Source organism: Vigna angularis, chromosome 4 (genome assembly GCF_016808095.1).
Source record: "Vigna angularis cultivar LongXiaoDou No.4 chromosome 4, ASM1680809v1, whole genome shotgun sequence".
Classification (NCBI taxonomy): domain Eukaryota; kingdom Viridiplantae; phylum Streptophyta; class Magnoliopsida; order Fabales; family Fabaceae; genus Vigna; species Vigna angularis.
In genome coordinates, this window is record NC_068973.1 from 21408677 (window position 1) to 21424452 (window position 15776).

Consider the following 15776-nt stretch of genomic DNA (forward strand, 5'->3'; position numbering starts at 1 on the left):
CATTAAAGTGTTTGATTTCATCTTTTCCATTGATCAAATTCATGCATACATGTTTAATTATTGTCTTTTGCATTTAAAACCTACAATCAATTGTTCACAAGTCTTAAATAATCAACAAATCATATAACTAACTAGGCCGTGAGTCCTTTGGGAGAACGATACTTGGTCTTACCGAGTTTATTACTTGATACGATTCGGTCACACTTGCCGAGGGTTAAACAAGTTTGTGGCGCCGTTTTTCGGTGTTCATAAAATTGTCATCAAGGACGTTGTGGTGCAAGTTGATAAATTAAAATTCTCGGTGGATTTTGTGGTAATGGAGATGGGGGAAGATTTGAAGATTCCTATCACTCTTGGAAGGTCATTCATGAAGACAACCAAGGTTGTCATCAATGTAGATGATGGAGTTTTAATACTTAAAGACCAAGATGAAGAGGTGATTTTCAATGTCTTGGATGATGAGCAGCCGATTCAAGAGGAGAAGGCTAGTCCAAAAGATATAGAAGTGCTAAAGACTAGTGTATCTAAACAAGATGCTAGTTCAATCAAGAAAGGTAAGAATCATTTCTTGTCACATGTAAAGGAAGAAGAGAAAGAGATTCGAGAGGAGATAATTCACCAAGACTTGAAGATTGAAGATGAAGAATTCAAACCTGGCAACCCGTCAAATACAAGAACAAGTTATGGGTTATGAAGGAGATTAAAGTGAATGGAGTTATTAAGATTGAAGGTCCATATTCTAGAAGAGTAAAGAAGGTGGACAGGAAGTTGTTAAAGACAAGTTGGTGTGATGAAAGCAAAAGTAACACCAACATATAAATTTCAAACTAAACATTATGGCGTCAGGCTCGTGACGTTAAACAAGCGCTTACTAGGAGACAACCCAGTGTTTTTGAGAACTTTTAATTTTTTTGTTTGATATGCTTTAGTTTTAGGGATGTTTTTGTGGATTTATGGTTTGATGTGCATCATGAGTTTAAATATTTTAAGTGTGAGATGTTATGCTTGAGTTGGAAAGTCTTGAAGGAGAAAAAATGTGAAAAATTAAGAGTTGAAACTGAGGGATCATACCTAAAAACACTTAGGAAAAGCAAGAAAAGAGGGGAGAAAAAGTAATGCGTCGTGCTGAGCGCCCCTTAGAAGGGCGTTGAGCGCCAGCGACGTTGTTTGGGATTTTGGGCTTTTAAAGCTCAGCGTCATTAGGCCCATTTCACTCTTTTAACTCTAAAGTGCGCGTTTTCTCCCTCACTTCTCATTCCCATACTTTCCAGCCACCAAAAAGCTTTGATTAGGGTTCCCAACTACTTCCCCCTTTCATCTTTTCTTCAAAAATCACCATCTCTACCACTCTTTACTTCAGTCCATTCACTAAGTTTGGGGTTTTTGTGGTTGCTGTAGTTATTGTGCAGAGAATCCTTAAGTTTCCACTAGCTTTTTTGCATATTTTGAAACATTTAGGACTTTACTCAAGTAAGCATCTTGCATTTTCAATTTTTAACTCTTGCTAGTTTTTGATTCTTGAGGTTTATGCATGATTTATGGTAGATCTATTGAATAAATGGTTGCTGGATGGATTATTGATGATTATTGCATTGTGGAAAGTGTGTGTGTGGTGCATTTGGCCAGCAAAGGCCGTGAGGGTTTTTCTGATATGGTGTTGAGGGCCCACTAAGGGGCGCTCAACGTCGGCACAGTTGTTTCTTGGTGTGTGTTTTGGTGATTCTGGTCATGTGCAGGTACCGCTGAGGGCCTTATGATTCGCCCTCAGCACTAGAGAAGAAGGATTTTATGTTGATGGGTGTTTAGATAATAGGATGGTTATGTTGACTAGTGGGGATGTGTTAAAATGCATAGATATTATGGAATACTCATTAGTAGAATATTGTGTTTGATTGTGGTGCAGGTAAGAGGACAAAAGAGAAAGGAACATATCTATTCCAACAAATTCCTCTCACAAATGCATGAGAGGAATTTTCAAACAGTCCATAACAAGAGGCTTTTGATGGAGAGGAAGGTGGGACTAATACCCACCACGACACTTGAGTTTGGAAGAGAGCTGGGAAGGAGGCAATGGGAGAATGTAGCCTCTTACCCTTCACAGGCCAACATAGCCGTGGTGAAGGAGTTCTACACCAATGCTAGGAGATTTGGAAACAATCATGAGGGAAGAGAATTCCTTATGATGCTGACATCATCAATAGTTGCCTTGGGTCTGAATGGACTGGAGAGCAATGTAAGTGTGCTCTAACTATGGAGGAGGACATCAACTATGCTGATGTGGACCAAACACTATGCATGTCGGGTGGGAGGTTTCAGATGAACAAGAATGATACACCCATCCACATAAGGAGGACTTATTTGACCCCATGGGCTAAATATTGGATGGCATTTACACATGCCAATATCCAACCTTGCTCCCATGTGTCCGATATCACTACAAATAGGGCAATATTGCTTTTCTGTGTTCTGAGAGGGCTGAATATTAATTTGGGGCAAGTCATAGCTAATGAAATAAAACACTATGCCCATTCTATTAGCAACAAGGCACCTCTAGGGCATCCTTCTCTTATCACCCATTTGTGCGAGTTAGTACGGGTGAATGTCTCACATCCTCCATTTGAACGACCCAGGAAGGAAATTGATGCTTCATACTATACCCAATACTACATGCTGGATGAAGCTGGAATACCTATGCCAGCACCTTGATAACAGTTGAAAATACCATTATATGTGATTTAATTTTGATACTAAATACACCATTTTCTGCTTAGAAACTTGCTTGGAATCATGTTTTTCTGTTAAGTTGTGTGAATAAAAGAGTTGAGGTTGATTTGATGGTTTTATGATTAATTCCCCTTGTTTTGGCAAAAAATGAGATAATATGGAAAGCAGAGATGAAGTGCCAAGGAGATGGAGCTCAGAAAAGCCTGGAAAAGCACCAAAAGGGAGGAATGCTCGAAGCTTGGGTGCCCCGTTTGAAGGTTTAAGCGCATAAGAATACCGCTCACCGCCCGGGCGCCCCTTTTGGGGCGATTGAGCGCCAGAAGTACGAAGCTTGGGCGCCATCTTTGAGGCTTAAGCGTAGAAGAGTGTCGCTCACCGCCCGGGCGCCCCTTTTTGGGCGCTTGAGCGCCAGAAGCACGAAGCTTGGGTGCCATCTTTGAGGCTTAAGCTAGGAACCACCGCTCACTGCCCGGGCGCCCTATGTGGGGTGCTTGAGCGCTAGTGACACGGGCTTGGGCCTTGTTTATGTTAATTCTTCGATCTATTTAAAGGTCCCAAAGGTCCTATGCTTGGTATCTTTGGCTTGAGGAGCACAACAACACACTCTTTCACCCTTTGGAAGAATATTTGGATGGAGGAGCTTCTATCTCTACTTTTAGGGTATTTCTATCTCATTCTTCTCCATTGTTCATCTAGTTTCACCATGTCTATGGTGAACTAAACTCCAATTGTTGTTGGGGGATGATGTAACCTTGTGAACACTCATGTATTTGAATTGATTCTTAATAACATATGCTATTTTTTATTTGTGTTTTATGTCGTTTGTTTTTATTTTTGTGCTAACAATGTTTTTTAGGGTTTTGTGTCTAGTTTATGCAGGATACAGTAAGAACTAGGAGCAATAAAAGTTATGAACCTGTTCTCTAAGGACTTGAGACTAATAGAAGGCCAAGAAGAAAGAGATTATCTAGAAAACCTTCTCTAGAGGAAAATTCACAGGCCTCACAATCTGATCAGGAAAGCATGGACAACAATGGTGGTAGACGTACTTTGGCAGATTATGCAACAGTTGTTGGCCCTCACCATTTTAACAGCATTGCAAAGCCAAGGGTCAATGCCACAAGTATGGAGATGAAGGCTGCGTTGATCCATCTAGTAAAGAATAACCAATTCAATGGACTGTCACATGAAAGTCCATATGAGCATCTGACCACTTTTAATGAGATCTGCAATACTATGAAGCTGAATGGAGTGCCAGATGATGCTATTAGACTAAGCTTGTTTCCTTTCTCACTAGGAGGCAATGCTAAACTATGGTTGAACTCTTTTCCTGAAAATAGCTTGACTGAGTGGGAAGATGTGGTTGCAAAATTCTTGAACAAATACTTCCCAAAGTCAAAAATCAACAAAGGGAAGTAGGAAATCTCTTCTTTCAAGCAAAGCGTGGAGGAGACATTAGGGCAAGCATGGGATAGATACAAGAGCTTGCTGAGAAAGACACCTACTCATGGTTTTGATGAAGCAATGGTAGTCATTCTTTTCCTTGGAGGTCTTGGCTCACAAACTAAATTGATGTTGGATGCCTCAGTTGGAGGCAATATCAAGTGCAAGACTCTAGAGGAAGCTTATGAATTAATTGACAACATGGCTACCAATGACAATGAGATGCACAGTGAAAGAGGAGCTCCCTCACAATCTAAGGGAGTTCTACAGTTATAGTCTTATGATGCCCTGCTTGCTCAAAACAAGATTATTACTCAACAATTGGAGGTTTTGACAAAGAAGCTTTCTCAGCCATCAAAGGAGTGTCAGAATGTCTTATAGGTTCAACACGAACTTTGTGAACTATGTGGTGGTGATCATATTAATGGTCAATGTGTAGTGCCCGAGAATCTCAATGAAGAGGTTAACTACATGGGCAACTAGTTTCATCCCAACAATTACAATCAAGAGTGGAAATCTCATCCAAGCATGGGACAAGGTCAATTTGGGCAAGCGGATGGACAATTCAATAGACCACCACAACAGCAACAACAATAGTGGCAACAACAACTCTCTCTAGCTGATAGAACTACCAAGCTTGAGGAGACTCTCCAATAGTTCATGCATGCAACTCTCTATAATCAGAAAAGCACTAATGTTGCTATTAGAAATCTGGAGATGCAGGTTGGTCAAATAGCCAAGAAGTTGGAAGAGATACCTATCAAAAGTTTTGGGGCTAATACTGAAGTTAACCCCAAGGAAGAATGCAAGGCTATTGTGAGCGTAAAAGATGAGAGGGAGAAAGAGAAAGAAATAGAGAGAAAAGAAAAAGTTAAGTTAAAAGAAAGAATAAAAAGAACACAGAAAAATTGAAGTTGAGAGAAAACAAAAAGAAAAAATTGTAAAATAAGAGAGAAAAGAAAAAGAAGAGGTTGAGAGAAAAAAAGAAAAAATTGAGAAAAATCTTCATCACCCTGAGGAATGTTCCAGAAAAGAAAAAGAGATGCAATTAGGGTGCTGAAATCTTCAGAAAATTGGGAATTAAAATTCCTGTGATTGAAGCATTGTAGTAGATTCCTAAATATGCTAAGTTTTTGAAGAAACTCCTCAAAAGAAATAAATATCTAGAGGAGGAAACAATTGAGGTACAAGAAGAGTGTAGTGTAATCTTGCAGAAGGCACTTCCTCCTAAGGTTAAAGATCTAGGAAGCTTCACTATTCCTTACACTATCACGAGCCATAAAATAAGGGAAGCCCTAATTGATTTAGGGTCTAGTATCAATTTAATGGCCTTATCTGTTCTTGAAAAGATTGGTGGTCTTAAAGTCAAGCCTGCAAGGATGACTCTGTTTATGGCGGATGGATCCACCAAAAGGCCCTATGGTGTGGTGGAAGATGTGATGGTTCAAACTGACAACCTCAAATTCCTTGTGGACTTTGTAGTAATGGAGATGGAGGAAGATTTTGAGATCCCTATAATTCTTGGAAGGCCATTCATGAAAACGACCAAGGTGATCATCAATGTTGATGATGGAACTATAACACTTAAAGACAAAGAACAGGAGGTGACTTTCAATGTCTTCAATGCTGAGCAGCAAATCTAGGTGAAGAAGACTAGTCTCAAAGCTGCATGTGGAGATGCACCAGAGATTAATACTAAAGCTGCCAAGCTAGGCAAGAAAGCTAAAAAGTGTTTTTTGTCACAGGTAAAGGAAGAAGAAAAAGACAACAAAGGAAAAAGTGTTCATCAAGACTCCCTGGAGAGACATGAAGAACTTAGACCGGGCATCCCAATGAGATTGAACAAAAAGCTGTGGATTGTGAAAGAACTTAGAACTGATGGACTGATAGAGATTGTTAGGACAATTGATGTTATTTGTATAGATTTTCTTCTATACTCTATAACTCATTCAATTGCATGATCATTGATGTTATTTGTATGGACACATATAAGTAAATCTAGAACCGAAGAAATTCTCCCAAGAGCAATATTGCCTAGGCATAGGGATAGGAGGATTGGTTGCCTTTAAGCTTCTGTGCGAATGTAATGCATGAATAATTGCTAGGGAGACAAGACATTGTAAACTAGTGATTAGGAGTAGGCTTTCTTCGTCGAGAGATCGGGTTTAAGGTAAATTAGAAAGTGACATTAGCATTAATGAAGAAAGATGAATTCTTGAATACATGAGAGTGGATAGGATGAATCGGAAACGCCCAACAACATAATCATTCATATTATACATCAACCGTTTTTGCATCTTTCAAGTCCATTGATCAAAACTTTGCATTCATGTTTACTTTTCATAGTTCAACAAGAATTTTTTCGATTACAAGTCTAAGATAATCAACAAATCAGATAACTGTTTAGGCCGTGAGTCCTTTGGGAAACGATACTTGGTCTTACCATTTTATTATTACTTGATACGATTCGGTACACTTGCCGAGGGTTAACAAGTTTTTGGCGCTGTTGTCGGGGACTCGTGGTTTAACTATTCTATTTGTTTGATTATTGATTAACTTTGACTTGATTTTTATCTTTTTATCTTTTATTATTTTAGTTTATCTTTTCTATCTTTTTGTGCTAACAATTGTTTCTAGGGTTTTGTGTTCTTGTGTGTGCAGGATATAATTCGGACTAGGAGCAAGAAAACTTCGGAACCTCTTCTTGAAGGATTGGACGAAAGTACAAGGAGAAGGAGGATCCGAACTTCCAGAGAATTATTTCCTTCTCCGGAAACACTTCTACAACCCTCACCACAAAGATCTAACCAGAGCACTGAAGAGATGGCCGAAGAGAACAATGTTAGACGTACTCTAGCAGATTGCACCAATGTTGTTGGCTCTCATCACTTTAATAGCATTGCTAGGCCGAGGGTCAATGCTGCAAACATGGAGGTGAAATCGGTGTTGATACCATTGGTGAAAAGCAACAAATTTAATGGGCTATCACATGAAAGTCCATATGATCATCTCACTACATTCAACGAGATTTGCAACATTGTAAAGATCAATGGTGTGTCGGATGAAGCGATAAAGCTTAGTTTGTTTCCTTTCTCAATGGGAGCCAATGCTAAGTTATGGTTGAATTCTTTTCCAGAAGGTAGCTTTGTTGAATGGGAAACCATGGTTTCAAAGTTCCTAAAATAGTACTTCCCACAATCCAAAATCAACAAAGGGAAGCATGAGATTTCTTCTTTTAGACAAGGCATGAAGGAGATGCTAGGTCAAGCATGGGATAGATACAAGAGCTTGTTGAGAAAGACGCCCACTCATGGCTTTGAAGAAGCAACTGTAGTCATTCTTTTCCTTGGAGGTCTTGGTTCACAAACCAAGTTGATGCTAGATGCCTCAGCTGGAGGTAATATTAAATGCAAGACTCTAGAGGAAGCCACTGAATTGATTGACAAGATGGCTACTAATGACAATGAGATGCATAATGAGAGAGGAGCTCCAATTCAACAGAAGGGAGTTTTACAATTGCAATCTCATGATGCCTTGCTCGCAAAAAATAAAATCATAACTCAACAGTTGGAGAATTTGACAAAGAAACTCGCATAGTTGCGAAAGGAGCTGAAGAATGTTTCGCAGGTTGAACAACAACTATGTGAACTGTGTGATGGTGACCATATCAATGGTTAATGTGCTTTTCCAATGGAGGCCTTAAAAGACGTAAATTTCATGGCAAATTAATTTCCATACCGCCAAGGTAACTTTAACCAAGGGTTGAAACCTTACCCAAGCATGGGTCAAGGTCAGAATGGACAAGCTGGACAAGGAGGACAATTTAATAGACAACAACAACAACCATCACTATGGCAAAAAGTCTCTGCACTAAATGGGAGATCAAAAAAGTTAGAAGACACTCTTCAACAATTTATGTAGGTAACAATCTCCAACCACAAGAGCACTGAAGCTGCCATTAGAAACTTGGAGATGCAAGTTGGCCAATTAGCTAAGAAGTTGGAGGATATGCCTGATAAAAGTTTTGGAGCTAATACTGAGGTTAATCCTAGGAAGAGTGTAAAGCTATTGTAAGTGCAGATGATAACAGGGTGAATGAGAAAAAAGAGAGTGTTGAGTTAGATAAAGGAGAAGAAAAAGAAGAGATGATAAGTGAGGATGAGAGAAAAGAGAAAGACAAGAAGAGGGGAGAGAAAAAAATTGAGAAAAATGAAAAAATTCTTCGTTATCCTAAGGGAGTGAAAAGATTGAAAAAGAGAGACAATATGGGCGCTTTAAAGATATCTTCAGGCAATTGGAGATTACAATACCTTTGAATGAAGCACTACAACAAATTCCAGCTTATGCAAAGTACATGAGGCAAGTCTCTGATGGACAAATTTGTAAGCACCAAAATATGATGTCACAAATTTGTTTCACAATCGGCAAGTATGACCGAATCGTTCAAGTAATAAACTTGGTAAGACCAAGTATCGTTCTTCCCAAAGGACTCACGGCCTAGTTTAGTTGTGTGGTTTGTTGATTAGCTAAGACTTACAAACGAAATAATTGGATTATATTATGCAAGACGAAAAACTAAACATGTATGCATGAAGTTTGATCAATGGCAAAGACAAAAGATAAACACTTTCAATGGAATATATGAATGAATATGTTGTTGGGGGTCAATTTCATCTCATCCACTCTCATACATTTTAGGAATTCAACATTCAAATCATCATTGTTAATGCCACTCTCTAAAGTACCATTCTAGATGGCTTCTCCCTAATCAAATAGTTCATACAATTCCTAGCATTCCTAATGATTAGTTCATGAGCGCAGGAGCTTAACGACAACCAATATAATATTGTCAGTATAATATTGGGAGAAATTCTCCGGATCTAGACTTCCCCGTACGTGTCCGTATCGACAAAACCAATAATCATGCAATAGAATGAGTTAAACAATGCATGCATTGAGCAAAGAGGAAAAACCCTAACTAATGATGAAAGAAAGTATAAGTCTTAGATTAAGATGCAAGCATAAATTCCATATATGAGAGCTTCAAGAGATTACATTGATTCCCCAACAAACATACAAGGTTTAGTTCACCATATTCATGGTGAACCTAGATGAACAATAATGAAAGAATGAAAGAATAAACCCAATAAAGGTGAAGAGGTAGCCTGAGCATCCAAGATCCTCCTTCAAAGGGGTGGAAGAGAGAGTGTTTGCCTACGTTCTGCCAAAGATCCCTAACCCTAGGACGTGCAAGTCCTTATATACTATTCTAGAGTTACAAAAGATTACAAAAAGCCCAAGCCCAAAAAGTGCCGCTCAGCGGTGGTTGCGCGTCCTTTTCTTCCCCTCAGCGGCCATTTTGCCCCTCAGCGTGACTCCCGCAACCTCTTGAGTGCCGCTCAGCGGTAAAATGCCGCTGAGCGGTGCCTTCGACTTCTCTTTTTGCACTCTTTGCTTCCTTTTATGATTCCACTTCTCTCCTTCTTTACTTCTTTCACTAAATTCACCTCAAAACCTGCACAAAAACACTCAAATCAAGCATAAACCTGTCCAGCTCTCTTATTTCTGAAAATATAGATAAAAGCATTGATTTCAAGCTAGTTTCTAAGTCTAAAGGTTGATTTTAATATCAATTTTAAGCATGAAAATAACAGTTTTTCAACTGTTATCAGTCTCCACAAAGAAGAGATATCTAGATGAAAAGGGAGATTGCAGTGTTATTGAGAAGAAGCCACTTCCTCTAAAAGTGAAAGATCCAGGAAGTTTTACTATTCCTTGCATCATTGGGAAGGAGAATATAAGGAAAGCCCTAATTGATTTAGGGTCAAGTATTAATTTGATGCCTTTATCTCTGCTCAAAAGGATTGGTGATCTTGGAGTCAAACCAACAAAGGTGACTTTGCTAATGACAGATGGATATTCAAAGAAACCCTATAGTGTGGCGAAAGATGTGGTGGTTTGCATAGACAAACTAAAATTCCTGTTAGACTTTGTGGTGATGAAGATGAAGGAGGATGAGAAGGTCCCAATCATTTTTGGAAGACCGTTTATGAAAACGGCAAAGGTAATCATCAATGTGGATGATGGGATGATAGTGCTTCAAGACCGAGGAGAAAAAGTGATCTTTAATGTCTTCAAAGTGGAGCAGCAGATTCAAGAGAAGCAGGCTAGTCATAAAGCTGCATGTAAGGATGCACCCTTGACTAGTTCAAAAGCTACAAAGCCGGTCTTCAAAGCTAAATATTTTTCCTGTCACAGGTTAGGGAAGAAGAAAAAGATGGCAAAGAAAGGAAGGTTTATGATGACTTGATGGAGGCACAACTCAAACTTGGCACACTGGTAAGATTCAAGAACAAGTTGTGGGTTCTAAAAGGCTATAAAGAGAATGGAGTGATAGAGATTAAAGCTCCATATTCAAGGAGAGTAAAAAAGGTGGACCGGAAGCAGCTGATGAGTTGGTGTGATGAAAGAAAGAGGAACACCAACATTGAAGATGGAACTTGAGCTTTATTGGGTCAAGCTAATGACGTTAAAAGAGCGCTTACTGCAAGGCACCTTAGTGATTTGAGAACATTAATTTCCTTAATTTTGCTATTTTGGTGATGTAATTTTATAAACTTTGGGACATTGATTTATGTTGTTTTGAGATTGTTTTGTATAGCATCAACTGATGGATGCTAGGTGGTTGAGTATCTACTGAAGGATACTAGGTTAGCAGGCACCTACTGATGGGTGTTGGTAAGAAAGATTTGCACATAATGAAGGGTGCTGGAGGATTTTGGGCCAGGCTCGTGACGTTAAACAAGCGCTACTTGGGAGGCAACCCGGTTGATTGTCTTTATCTTTGTTTGTTTTGATTTTGCTCTAGTTGCATTGTTAGGATTGAATGTATGAGTGATGTGAGAACCTAAATGCATGGGGTGAGTGAGAGGCATGGGTTTATGACACCTAGGGAAAGCTAAGAAGAAGGCTAGTAGGTGTCGCAAATGCCGCTCAGCGGTAATTATCGTTGAGCGCGATTGCTGCAGATTTGGATGGACCAGTTTGTTTTGATTGGGCTCAGCGGGATTAGGCCCATTAGGTTATTTTTATACCCTAGGGCGCGACTTTTCTTCCATTTTCAGATCTCGCTCTTCCCTCAAACACTTTTGCACCAATTTTCCACTCAAGTGGGGTTTGGTGAGAGCATTGCTATTGAGGCTGATTTCTTCACTTTCTTAGAGCATTTTTCACTCATCTAGCATCTCCACCCAAGTAAGTACAAGCATTTTACAATCTAGGGTTTTTGAAAGCATGGATTAATATGAACATGGTTGTCTAAGCATGATTCTTTAGGGATTTTGATTTTTATGCATGATTAGATGAATTAATTGCTATTTGAACCGATTAAAATGCTTGATTTGGGTCTGGAACTAGGACGATTGCATGTGGGTGGAGATTAGAACATGTTTTGGGAAATTTTTTTAAAAAATTTGCAGAATCGCCGCTTAGTGGAAATTTCCCTTGAGCGCGATTCTTGCAGAGTGGTTTTTCTAAGCTTGTTGGGTTTCTGGTTTGATGCACAGGTTGCGCTGAGGGTTCTGGTTGCCCTCAGCGGAGATAGGAATGATCTTAGGGTGTTGTTTGTGGTTTACTAATGCTTAAAAAGTTTTCTTATGATTTTTTTAATTGTGTTTGATGTAGGGATGACCTCCTCATCAGGCAAGAGGATCAAGACTTTGGGATCAAAGAGGAAGGATAAGGAACCAGACCGCTCTTACTCCAACAAGTTCCTTTCCCGCAAACATGAGTGCCACTTCAAAGTTGTCCAAGATAGGAGGCTATTAATGGAAAGGAAGGTTGGATTGATACCTGATTTTGCTCCACAGTTTGGAGAGCAATTGGAGAACAGGAACTAGGGGAACCAAGCCATTGGCCCTGCACCAGCTAACATAGCAGGGGTGAAAGAATTCTACACCAATGCAAGGAGGTTGGGTGATCATCCTGTTGAGGATTACTTGAGCTATGTTAAAGGAGACGCCATTTGGTATGACCCTGACTTCATTAACAGATTTTTAGATATTGAATGGGCTTGTGAGCAGTGTCAGTTTGCTCTAAATATGGAAGAAGGAGCAGACTTTGGTGATGTGGAGAGTGTGCTATGTGTGCCTGGAGGGTACTTTCAGAGAAACAGGAATGCTATAGTTATGAACATCAGGAGAGTTGATCTGACTCCTCTAGCAAAGTATTGGATGGCATTTTCTCATGCCAACATCCAGTCGTGCTCACATGTCTCGGATATTACTGTCAGCAGGACGCTTCTTTTGTATTGTGTGCTTAGAGGGATGAGATACAAGTCATAGAAAATGAGATACAGGTGTGTGCCAACACTATGAACAACAAAGCACCCTTGGGGCCTCCCTCTTTGATTACACACCTATGTGTGCTAGCTGGGGTGAATATCTCTGCACCACCATTTGAGAGGCCTAGAAAATCTATTGATGAGGCCTATTACAGACAATATTATGGAGAGGGAGAGGACCACCACAAGGCCAGGCATCTACAGAGCCTCATGAGGTAGAGCCATTTCAGATGAGGGACATGTATATGTCTCTTATAGATGCTAGGATGCAGTCCATCCATAGAGGGCAGGTGGCAACAACAAAGATTATCATTGGGATGTATGATACATCCCAAGGACATCGGTGGACCATGGATGAGTTCAACAATGTGGTGGCATGGCCAGAGAACCGAGCACAGGCTAGTGGAGCTGGAGCAGCTGAAGCTCCTTAATGAGTCAATATTTTCTTGACTTTACATAGCTTATTGTGCTACATTTAATTAGGGAATTGTGCTTGAATGTCCATTATTTCCCCATTTTTGCTAATTGTGCTTGATTTGACCAGAAAGTCTTATTTTAATTAATTTGAATTATTTGAGCTCATTATTTTCATTATTGATTGCAGGGAAAATTTTGGAAGTACATTTTGGGACATTAGAAGGGTGGCCACATAATTCAAGACTCTCCGCTTGCGCACTTTAAATTTAATTAAATTGTAATTTAGTTGTTTAGGACTTTTTGAACCAATTTGTGCATTTTGGGCTAATTTTGGCAAAGTATGTTAGGCCCAAAAGTGGGGGGTGGCTGACTTGCCACCCTAGGTTTTAGCGCAGCCGCTACCCACACAAAAAGAGGGCTCCTTCATTTTTTGTAAGCTGGGCTGTTACGTTCATGGAGAGGGAGGAGAGCTCCAAAAATGTTTTCATTCCATTTTCATGTATTTGAACTACTTTTACGTTGCAAATTTTATGGTCGAATTGATTCTTGCATTAAAGTTCCATTTTCATTTACGTTCGGTTCGGTTACTGTTCATTGTGCTGCGTGTTTACTGTTCATCATCATCTTCGTTGCTGCGTTCTGGTTGTACACTTTACTATTCATCTCGTTTAAGTGTTGTTTACATTCTCATTTTCCACTTTTTGGATGTCTCCACCGTTGCATTTATGTTTTGGTTCATGGGTTGCAATTACAAGTAGCTTTGATTCCATTTAGTATTCATCTATGTGTTTCCGAGTTGCATTTCGTTTCCACTGCTACTCTGCGTTTCATTTTTGATCTCAATTGCTTTCTCTAGTTATGCTACGTTTAACACTGTTCGGTCACAGACTTGACTGTAGACCATTCAGCCTTGTATTGTCTTGTTGAACCATTCTGCGTGTTCTTGATCGTCGTGTTTGTGAGAAACCATTCGGTCTGTGACTACCTGAACCTTGGCCACCGTTCGGTTAGTCTTTATTTTCTAGTTTAGTCTCTCGGCCTCGGTTCCATTAGCTTGATGTTTAAATGCTTTTATACCGTTCAATCACATACCTTGCTGTAGACCGTTCGGTTTTGTTCTAGTCATTTTTTGTGCATGTGTTTAGTTGTCTTCTTTGTTGATCAGTTTCAATAGGTTGTTTTATTTTTACCGGTTGGTTTTCCTTGATGTTTTAACATGTTTCTATTTTACTGTTTAACTACCGTTGGGCCTTGTTCTGCATTAGGTTGTTTACTTTTTCATTTCTTAATTCCATTCGGTTCTTAATTGTACCGTTCGGCTTTCTTCTGTGTTAACTAGTTTTAATTGTTTTGCTTAAGTACCGTTCGGATTCGTTCTTTATTAACTATTTTTTTTCCATTCCGAGTTGCATTCGCTTGTTGTAGTATATCGTTCAGTCTCTAACTTCACTCTTAGAGCCCGCTAGGCCTTCCTTTGTTCCTCTTTTGATTTCAGTTACCGTTCGGTCTTCAACTTTTCTACATCTCTTTCAGCGTTTTTAATTATGTTTGGTATTTTTCAGTTTTAATTTAGTTTAATTCTGCTTGCAAAAACACTTTCAACCCCCCCCCCCCCAACTATGTGTTTGACCTAAGTCTCGAACCACATTATGTCCTTGAGAGACGACCTAGGAGTCACTTCGTAGCACTATACTGCATTCTTATTTGCACATTAAATTTGTATGGGGTGTGACACCGATCAAATTTTTGCGCCGCTACCGGGGACCAACGGTTTTGTCTTAGGTCTTTTGTTGTGTTAGTGTGTGTTTTGTCTTGTGTGTTTGAGTGTGTATGTTTTATTTTTTTAGATTGTTTTCAATTTTGTGTTATCATTTCATGGTTGTAGGGTATTGTGACTTAATGTATGACTAGGGGCAATGCTGGGCTAATAACACCCTTTGATCCTGAGATTGATAGGACGTTTCATAGGTTAGCCAAGCATTCTAGGAATTTATCTTTAGAGTCTGTTTTTGATAATTCCATTAGAGACTTTACATCCTACTTCTGATTCTGCATCTACTACTCCATACTTTGTGCATACTAAATCTACTGCATTTGTTGCATCTACACCTGATTCTGATTCTGATTCTATTATTTGTCACACTAAGAACAATATGGCACAACCTCCACCTCGCGAGAGGACTCTTAGGGAGATGGGTGCACCAGATCTCACCTATGAAAGCTTGTGCATCCAATATCCTGATGAGGATGTGCCATATGTTCTCAAGACTAGACTAATCCATTTGTTGCCCAAGTTTCATGGCCTTGTAGGTGCGTGTCCGCATAAACATCTAAAGGAATTCCATATTGTTTGCTCCACGATGAAGCCTCATGATGTTCTTGAAGATAATATCTTCTTAAAGGCATTCCCTCATTCACTTGAAAGTGTAGCATAGGATTGGTTATACTGCTTGGGCCCTAGATCCATCACCAGTTGGGCTGATATGAAGAGATTGTTCTTGGAGAAATTTTTCCCAGCATCCCGGACCACTAAATCGGGAAAGATATATTTGGGATTAGGCAGGTTGGTGGGGAGAGCTTGTATGAGTATTGGGAGAGATTCAAGAAGCGTTGTGCAAGCTGCCCTGACCATCAGATATCTGAGCAACTGCTTCTCCAGTACTTCTATGAAGGCCTCAACAACATGGAGATAAGTATGATTGATGCTGCTAGTGGTGGAGCACTTGGAGATATGACGCCTGCAGAAGCCAGGCATTTGATTGAGAAGATGGCTTCCAACTCCTAGTAGTTTAACGCCAGAAGTGATGCCATTGTGGTGAAGGGAGTACATGATATTGCTACCCAGTCTTCA

General features: G+C 39.7%; 1 protein-coding gene across 1 annotated transcript; it reads left to right on the plus strand.

The window, feature by feature from the left end:
- The first annotated feature begins 4827 nt into the window (after positions 1-4827).
- LOC128196225 (uncharacterized) lies at positions 4828-5810 on the plus strand. Its single transcript, XM_052876467.1, has 2 exons — positions 4828-4983; positions 5382-5810. The coding sequence occupies exons 1-2, from the start codon at positions 4828-4830 to the stop codon at positions 5808-5810; spliced, it is 585 nt and encodes a 194-aa protein (XP_052732427.1).
- The last annotated feature ends 9966 nt before the right edge of the window (positions 5811-15776 follow it).